At 39.8% G+C, this 9,509-nt stretch overlaps 1 protein-coding gene across 1 annotated transcript; it reads right to left on the bottom strand.

The window, feature by feature from the left end:
* Window positions 1–3,314: 3,314 nt before the first annotated feature.
* Window positions 3,315–8,005, bottom strand: LOC118358288 (transcription cofactor vestigial-like protein 4). Its single transcript, XM_035735927.2, has 5 exons — window positions 7,577–8,005; window positions 5,873–5,996; window positions 5,536–5,761; window positions 4,899–4,986; window positions 3,315–4,787 (listed from the first exon to the last, which is right to left on the bottom strand). Exons 1-5 carry the CDS (start codon window positions 7,641–7,643, stop codon window positions 4,477–4,479), a joined length of 816 nt encoding a protein of 271 aa, XP_035591820.1. The 5' UTR covers window positions 7,644–8,005; the 3' UTR covers window positions 3,315–4,476.
* Window positions 8,006–9,509: the final 1,504 nt, after the last annotated feature.

Below are 9,509 nucleotides of genomic sequence, written 5' to 3'. Positions count from 1 at the left end.
CATTGCAACCCATTCTGAAATGCAGAAAATATGGTCATTTAAGAGTGATTCTCTTTTTCATGTATAAATTATTTGTTTATAGTACAGATGAATTAGGCAAAGCCATAGCGTTATATCCCATCTATACTGTCTTTACAGTGGTTCTGCCTAGAATTCAAGAGGGATAATCAACTTTTGCCCATTTTATTGATTTTCAAAAGGCTTTCGATTGGGTGAATACAGACCTCCTTGCTTTTAGACTAATTCAAATGGGAATTGATGGTAAATTCTATGATGCTATCAAGCACTTTATTGGGCTCCAGTTACCTGTGTTCAGGTCAATGACCTCAGGACTGGCTGGTTTCCAACCCCTTACTATGTAAAGCAGGGGAGCATACTCTCACCCACTTTATTTACACTATATGTTAATCATATATAGCCCTACAAATCAAACATGCTAAACTTGGTGTTGAAGTTGAGGATATATTCCTTGGCATTTTGTTGGGCATCTGATGACATAGTTCTCCTTGCTGAGACATACGATGACCTACAAAACACACTGAGTGAACAAAACATTAGGAACACCTTCCTAATATTGAATTGCATCCCCTTTAGCCCTCAGAACAGACTCAATTCTCCGGGGCATTAACTACAAGGTTTCAAAAGCATTCTACAGGGATGCTGGCTTATGTTTACTCCAATTCTTCCCACAGTTGTGTCAAGTTGGCTGGATGTCCTTTGGGTGGTGGACCATTCTTGATACACATGGAAAACTGTTGAGCATGAAAAAACCCAGCAGTGTTGCAGTTCTTAACACGCTCAAACTGCGCCTGGCACCTACTACCATACCCTGTTCAAGCTTACTTAAAACTTTTGTCTTGTCCGTTCACCTTCAGAATGGCACACATACACAATCCATGTCTCAATTGTCTCAAAGCTTAAAAATCCTTCTTTAACCCGTCTCCTCCCTTTCATCTACATAGACTGAAGTGGATTTAACAGGTAACATCAATAAGGGATCAAAGCTTTCACCTTGATTCACCTGGTCAGTCTATGTCATGGAAAGTTGTTTTGTACACTCAGTGTATGTTAATTTAAATATTGTTAATTTATGGTGTACTAAATGGGGATTAGTGATAAATCAAGATAAGACCCAGGTTGTTCATTTCAGAAAGAAGAGTGTGTAGAAAAGTACACACAACTTTTATTTTGGTACAACCCTATTATTTTACACTGGGCTTTATAAATACGTTGGCTTCACTCTGGATGAACACATGACTTTTGAAGGTGGCATTAGATCACTAGAAGATTCTACAGGTAGAGTCTTGGGGTCAGTGTTAAAGAACATTAAAGTATGTAAGGACATTGGTTAGTGTGCTTATTCTCAGCTGTATAAATCCTGTGTGTGTCCAGTGATGGACTATGCTGCTGGGGTATGGGGATCCAAAGTACGTACTAATTGTAACAATGTTCAAATCACAGCAATCCACTGCTTTCTTGGTGTGCATAAACTGACTCCGAACCTAGCCATCTGTGGAGATATGGGTTGGGAACCGTGTGTGGTTAGGCAAAAGTGTCACATGGTGCATCTATGGAATCGACTGATAAATATACCAGAACACAGAATCACAAAAAAGTGCTTGACTGGGACCTTACTCATAACTATCCGTGGGCTAGAGAATCTGTTTTTGTGAAACTGATTTGCAGCATATTATTTTTTTTAAACCTTTATTTAACTAAGTCAGTTAAGAACTAATTCTTATTTACAATGACGGTCTACACCAGGCAAACCTGGACGACGCTGGGCCAATTGTGCGCCACCCTATGGGACTCCAATCACAGCTGGTTGTGATAGAGCCTGGATTCGAACCAGGGTGTCTGTAATGACGCCTCTAGCACTGAGATGCAGTGCCTAAGTCTGCTGCGCCACAAATTACCATGTGGTGTTAACCAAATCAGGTACAAGCTTTTTCTGATCCACACGGAAAAATTGCCAACTGATATTTGGTTTAATCCTCAACTTAGAATGTGTACTCTTCTCAAAGAGAAGTAAAGCCCTGAACTATATGTAAATCTGAATGTAACAAAAGCTCAAAAGTTAGTTTGTGTCCAGCTAAGATCTGCCCCCCTCCCTGTGACACTACAGACAGGTAGATTCAACAGAATCCCTGAAGAGGAACATGTTTGTGTATTCTGTGATCCTCTGCGAAATAGAAAGTGAAGTTTGTTTTCTTTTCAGAAAGGGAGTTTTTGACATTGCACAATTTATTTTCAAAGCATGTGGGAGAAGGAGAAGTGTATTGTTTGTGTAATGTAACAAGGTGAAAACTGTATTTTTTTATGAGTGCTAATTATACATTTAATTGTTAAATGCATTTACTTTGTTCAATGTAAAAAATGTGTTTAGTGTTTTGTGTACACAGACTTGATATTGTGTCTTATAAGCCCATATGGGCTGGGCACCAATTAGTGTATAACAGAAATAAAATCAATAAATCTATAGTGTATTTATTTAGTGACACATTTTTACTGAAACCAAACCTGCAGGATCTATAGTCTATTCTGTCAATAGTGGTTAACTTACATATTCAGTTTTTCCAGTTTACACCTCTGTACATGTAGGTATAAAACTGCAAAGACACGTTGCTATAGAGTTCAAAGTCTTCATTTCTGGAAAATGTTTCAGAGTATCATATCATTATACTTGTTTGACAAGATAGAACATGCAAATAAGCAACTGAAAAGCATGATCAGTTCTGAAGCCAGGGCCTACATTAGACCTGCCCATCCTACCCCTATCCCTCCCTCCCTTCCCTTGCCAAACAGGATCTGTAGGTTCTTTCAGAATAATTTTCTCAGGAGACAGGAATGTTTGAGTACAAGCCCTGTTGCCTGCTGGAACATGCTCCTGACATTCCCTAAAACTCCCAGAAAAAGGGATGATGTACTGAGGATGATGTATTCACCTTTCCTTTAGTTTTAAACCCAGGAGGGATAGGGATTCAAACCCCCTGAACGCTGCCATGACTAAATCACCAAAAGCTAAATAAACATTCCCCTTTCCCTAAAGAATCAAGTGCTGAATGCCATAAGGCCGCCATCTTGTGACCTGGTGTACGTGCATAGTATATTGGCCCAAATGCACAGCCCAGACACACAGTGACTCACCACTGAAATGAAGCCGTCTGGAACGCAACCTTGAATGGCTGCAGGACTCGTGTTCATATGAGACTCTGACTTCTTTACTCATATGTGGAAGTGACACACAACCAAGTAAGGTCATGAAGGATATCTGTTTTTGCGATTCTATTTTCTTCTACCAAATCAGTCTGGTGTAAGTCAGTGGTATTTTATTAAAAACTTATGTCCAACAATTACAATCATAGACTCAAGGGAGGGAATGATAATGAACTGAATGAGTGTACAAAACATTAGGCTCTTTCCATATAGACTGACCAGGTGAATCAAGGTGAAAGCTTTGATCCCTTATTGATGTCACCTGTTAAAGCCACTTCAAATCAGTGTTGACGATGGGGATGAGACAGGTTAAAGAATGATTTTTAAGACTTGAGACAGTTGAGACATGGATGGTGTACGTTCAGAGGATGAATGGGCAAGACAAAATATTTAAGTGCCTTTGAAAGGGGTATGGTAGTAGGTCCCAAGCGCCTCGACAAAGAGAGACTGTGGGTGCAATTCAATATTAGGAAGGTGTTCCTAATGTTTTGTACATGCATTTCAACCGTTTTCTAAGCATGACATTTTTTCCGAACAAGTACATAATGTATAAATTGCACACACATTTTATTTCTGAAATCTCCAGGTTTATTTTTTATACAATAATAAGGTTAGCTTAAGTTTGAATTCATAAAGCTAATGGAATAACTTGCAATATCCCAACACAAATAGGTTTTTCCTTTTGAGTTGTCCATAGTTTATACAAAAACATGAAGTTACTGTATTGAACAGATTTTGTGAATTTGTTAGCACTATATACAGTAGATAATTTATTAGACAGAAAATAGGATCCAGGTTCGTTAAAAAACATATAGTATAAATACAGTATCACGAAAGTAGTGGCATCATCACCGAATGAAATGAAATATGGCACATTTAATGAAATATAATGGCACATTTCTTTTCTCCAACTATCATCCCACATCACCATCTATTCAGAGATAGATATGCTATTGAAAAGGCTGGGACAGGCTGGGACAGAAATTGAGAAATAAAGACATCACTGCAACATTTGCTTGTCCCCTGAAATTGAAATAACTCCCCTTTCCACTGGCAGGGAATAGACTCATGGAGATGCACTCAATGGTTCAACCATATAGAGTAGCTTAGTATTCCTGCATTCCTGTTCTCCAGTATACACTTTCACCAACGTTGTCTCCTTGGTGCTCTTATTCCTTGAAAAGCATGGATCTGCCGCTGTATCGCATTAAATGCTATGTCTCAAAGTTCACTCTTTCTCCAGGAAAGCTCTCTGTAGTTTTATTTGACTGACCAGAAGCTGGAGGTGGGAGTGGTGGTACTTGGAGACTCTTTAGGAGCTTGGTTTGGGCTGTGGCCGTAGCTGGGGGAGTAAGTGAAACTTGGGCTGCTGGGTGGAGAGGATGTAGACGAGGAGCATGAGGAGGATTTCGATTTGATCTGAAACCACTTTTCTCCCAAGGCCTTGGCAAAATGGTCATCCACAGAGACGCTGATGGAGAGCTGGCGGGAGCTGGCCATTTGGTAGTCCATCCCCAGGCTTCTCTTGAAATGTTCCTCCACAACATGGTCATAGCTGTGCTTAGATAACACTACAGTGGAAAGAATACAACAAAGGTCAGGCATAATTCTTAACAAGTCTGCAATATAACAGCAGCATTGTAGCACTAGTTTTGATGAGATAAAAGGAGCATGAGACTGACCTGTGGAGGAGTGGCTACTGCTGCCGACCTCAGATCTGCAGGTGGGCTTTCTTGTGGAGGACACACAGGTGATCACAGAAGGACGCATCTGAACGAGGCAAAATCATTGGTTCATTTCGCAACAGTATATGACTCTGTAGCTGTGTAGCTGAAATGTAGCTGAAATTCCCATTCCCCCAAAAACAATACGATGAACATGTCAATGTAAACATGAAACATTTCACCATCACTAACTCTTTGTCGAGGGTTCAGTTTGTTATTGGAGACAAAATATATTTGGTTATGGGATGGGACCTGAAAACTGTTCACCCTCATCAGGGTGGCACAAACAGGCCAAAGAGAGAGTTGTCTATTTGCTCTTACTGATGACCATCCTCCCACCATTGCTCACATTATCTTCCCAAATCAGGCTGGATTGGATATAATGGACAAGCAGAGTCCCATAAAGTCTCTTGGGAATAGAATGTGCCTGAGAGTTTAGACTCCCTACAGAGATCTCCGAGATATGTAGGCTCTGACTGCCTAGGGCTACACTGGGAGATTACAAAGGCACATACAATATGACTGACACAAACAATAAATTGTGTCTTTCAATTTGTTAGCACCTGGACTCACTATTATAAAAAATTGAAATTACCTGATTGATGGCTGCGGTGCTTTTGGTTTTCTCCTCTGTTATCTCAGGCTCTTTCCTTGGTTTCTTAATTAGGTCCAGTGGCTCATCAATAGGTGGTGTGGGATACACATGGCAGGGCAAATGACCTGTGGGGCTGGGGGTTGGGCTCCAGGAGGATGTGGGACTCTGGGGAACACTAAACACAGATGGCCTTCTCATGTTGCTCCTGCTTTGTGCCCTTTCTCGCCTGAAACACAAAACCACACATTGAAACATGGAATCACACACTGGACATGGAGTTATGAAACCAGTGGTTGTCAATGATGATGTTATAAAGTCATGGGGAGGTTTTACAAACCTTTCTTCCAATGTTAGACCACACTCAAAGCTGTGCTTGCGCTTGACCGGATGCACTTGGGGCACTCGAACTCTCTCATTGGCCATATGCCTGAATCTATCTTCACTTCTTTGGTTGGGCTGACCTACAAGAGGAAAGATCAAGCACAAGTAAAGCTCATGGTTACTATTTGAAATAATATACAGTATAAATATTGGTTGATATATTGGCACAGATAATGATGACTTACACCTAACTGTAACTGACTGAAAAGACGTTAGGTGTGGCAATGAGTAAATAGGTGACTGGTTGTTTTGGTCTGTGGCACTGTGACATATGGTTCATCACCTGTATGAGTGGTTCGTGGGAAAGCTTTCATGCCACCGTTAATTGTAAACTCCGTTAAGCTGTTGAACTAGACCAACCAGATTGGTGAGTATTACAAATCTTTCCAGCAGATTCAATGTGAACGGTAAATGTTGTTTTTCTACCTACAGTGATGATGACACCCATCTCATTTACATGTCTATGAGAGAAATATTAGTTTCTACTCAAAATGTGATTTGAACTGGACAAACTTAACACTTCAGTTGCTAATGCCTTGATTGAAGTATCACTTCGTACTAAAAGAGAACTAAATGTCTCACAACTGTCATTACAATACACACGTCACACAGAAGCATTCTCCTTATTGCGAGAAACTAACTGAAACACATCAGCAGCTGCTAACATCCTTTTTGTTACTGACAGAGAGATTGATTTGAAGCTTACCAATACATGACACTGGTTTTTGTATTTTGTAAAGCTAACACCAGCCCTCTTCATACCTCGCATCATGTTGTTTATTTCAAGCTATATTCAAATGAGTGTTATCAATATGCCAAAAGATATCCACCACATTAGCATGCAATGCTCTACTTCCACATTGAGATGCAACGCTGAATGATTAGGTCATGTTATTACATGATTGGTCCCCCTAACCTCAAATACTCCCCCAATCCACAATCCTCAATCCAATCCACATCCCAAACAGTACTGTCCCTCAATCGCAACCTCTCACCTACGACCTCCCCTTCTGTCCTTTGGACATCAGTGTCACAGTGGAGGCCTGTGGAGGGGGACTGGGGGGAAACCACACCTTGCCTGACTGACTTTCTGATGCCTGAGGCGTGGTTATTTGTTTCCCATGCAGGAGTAGAGGTACAAGAGGGCAGTATCTTCAGAGCATCTCCATCTACCACAGTTATTCTCAGCATCTGACCTAAACCCCTCTGAAATGATGCTTGAGTGCCATGACACATTTTAGGAAGTTGAAACTGCACCAAAGTTTATACAGTGAGGTATCATTATCACACTCGTCTACATTATCTATAACTCAGACTGTAAAAGTTAACGTTTGTCTTGGTTTCTTGAATGGGAGAAAAATGTTTTAGAATGGATTACATATGTTTGTGTGTTTATACAACTCAAACCATCAGCTAAAATGGCTTCATTGACATTCACGCCGACTTAGTAAAAGTTATTTTATAATGGCCATAAACATTTGCATTTCTAAAAACATTGTGAACTAATTACTAACTAATAACAATATAACAACTGTGTCATCATACATGATATCAATGCAATACGCAGCTGTGAAGACCGCTATTTAAAGCAGCACAGATCACTGCAGCACAATTATATTTTGTGAAACAATAGTATGAGAAAATAAATAAGAATTATTACCTTCCAAGATATAGACTTTGAAACCACTGCTCATCCGAGTTATGTATTGGAAATTTGCAACAGCCATGGCTCCTTAATTGTCTTTGTCTGTGAATAAAGCCAACTACAGAGGACCACCTTGTCTGTTCGAGCTTAGAGGACACAATGAGCCTAAGTTCTGGTTGGTAATGGAAAGGCAATGAGATGCTTGGCTAGAGCTTGCCCAGGTAACGTATCAGGAGGCTGTACAGAGCTGCAGTGTCTTTCAGGAAAATGTATTCCTGCATTGTCATTGGTTGTTCCGATCACAACCTCCCCCATTTTAGATGCTTTTGTTATTGTTGCAGGAAGTGTGTAATCACAGGTAGGTACCTCAGAGAAGGAAAATAATGGTAAACTGTTCTATGACTGTCCCTGCACCACCCAACCAAGCATCTACTTCACTTATCCAGAAGACTAGCTATGTCAGGAATAAACAGGATTGTAGTATAGATGACTCAACACACAAGTTAATTTAACAGAGACTCTCCTCTCTCTGGAAGTCAGCACCTGCCCTCAGCCCCTCCTCGCTCCTAATCTACAATCTCACCAAACTGCATTTTTTAGAGTGCTTAGCCCACTGGTGCTCCAATCATTCCACTGACCTGCCCATACACGCACACAGCTGTACTGTGAGCCAGCCTCACCATTAATCCAAAGGCTTTTGTTGATGGCCAGACAAAGGCTCCTAAGTCCTGGAAATGCTACTGCCCTGAGAAACAATCTTGCCTGAGCATGCTGAAGAGTATGGACACAAATGAGCACACTCAACACTCAGGACCTGACACATATAAAGTCACTTAAAAATAAATAAATACAACTTTTAAGTTCTCTCTTTAAAAATGAGCACATTTAGAATTTGTATTAATTGATATGCCTTTGAATGGGGGGACTCATTTAGTGGATTACATTTTGTTATAGCCTACATTTTATATTTATTTTGTACCTTGATTAAAGGATGTAATAACTCATTGAAATATCTTATTGGGTTTATGTGTTGTAAGAATGCATTCTGGAGTTATTGGTATATTCTGTCTCAAATATTTTTGTGGTGATGGTCTGTGAAAGCACTCAACAAATATGGAGACTACTCGTGTCAGAATATGATTGGTGCTGCTTTAAAGCAAGTCAAGCTCAACAGTGACCCCATGAGGAACACACTGGAATTTCTAACATTTTATTCATAGGATTTGGTTAATTATAATGTATATATACTTCAAGAATACTGTGTGCAGAGTAAAACTTACATTCCTTCATGATCACCAATGTTATACATGAATTACATTACATTTGGTTTTATCAACATTCAATAGAATATGATGATTTAATAGGACTCATTTTAATAGGACAGAAAATGATCCTGCATTTTCAGACTATTTAGTGATGTTTTCTTTCCTGCAGTCATTGTCTCATTGCTTTGTTTTATGGGAATATTTCCTGCCATAATGTCAACCAATCAACATGCAAAAGAGGCGTAACTTCATGTAGTGTGGATAATAGAAACAGCATTGTGAGCAGTTCCCATTCAGCAAACATTTACTGGGTTCTATGGGCTAGTAGTTAGTAGACCAACTGGTTTCTATGAGTGTTCTGGGTGAGTAGGCTAATTGAGAGTAACAAGAACAGGAGAGTTTTGCTGGACCTGTATTTATATAACATGAACCCACCAGTAAGAAATTCAACCAGAGTGAACTCAGTAATGGAATCAGTGATGGTGCCGTCCAGGGTTCTGAACTGGCAACAATTTAACTCAAATAAGTCATTCTCTCTGTAACAATCACTCGTTGCTTTGTCTATACATTTGCAGTCTATGATAATGCATCACAAAACTCTCTAAAATCAATGACTTTCTTTTAATATCAAAATGTAACCAGATGCCTCAACATATCGCTATTGTTACCGCTTTATTCACTTT

Source organism: Oncorhynchus keta, chromosome 25, assembly GCF_023373465.1.
Source record: "Oncorhynchus keta strain PuntledgeMale-10-30-2019 chromosome 25, Oket_V2, whole genome shotgun sequence".
Lineage (NCBI taxonomy): Eukaryota > Metazoa > Chordata > Actinopteri > Salmoniformes > Salmonidae > Oncorhynchus > Oncorhynchus keta.
The sequence above is the reverse complement of the archived record's forward strand: the minus strand, read 5'-3'. Positions and strand labels throughout refer to the sequence as shown.

What these genes read in the sequence shown, in the direction of transcription:
- LOC118358288 (XM_035735927.2), bottom strand. Translation starts at nt 7,643, where the DNA reads ATGGCTGTTGCAAATTTCCAATACATAACTCGGATGAGCAGTGGTTTC. An exon ending in GGTCTAACATTGGAAGAAAG is followed by an intron (nt 5,762 to 5,872) that starts GTTTGTAAAACC and finishes TTTGTGTTTCAG; the next exon opens with GCGAGAAAGGGCACAAAGCA. An exon ending in CAGTAGCCACTCCTCCACAG is followed by an intron (nt 4,788 to 4,898) that starts GTCAGTCTCATG and finishes TTTCCACTGTAG; the next exon opens with TGTTATCTAAGCACAGCTAT.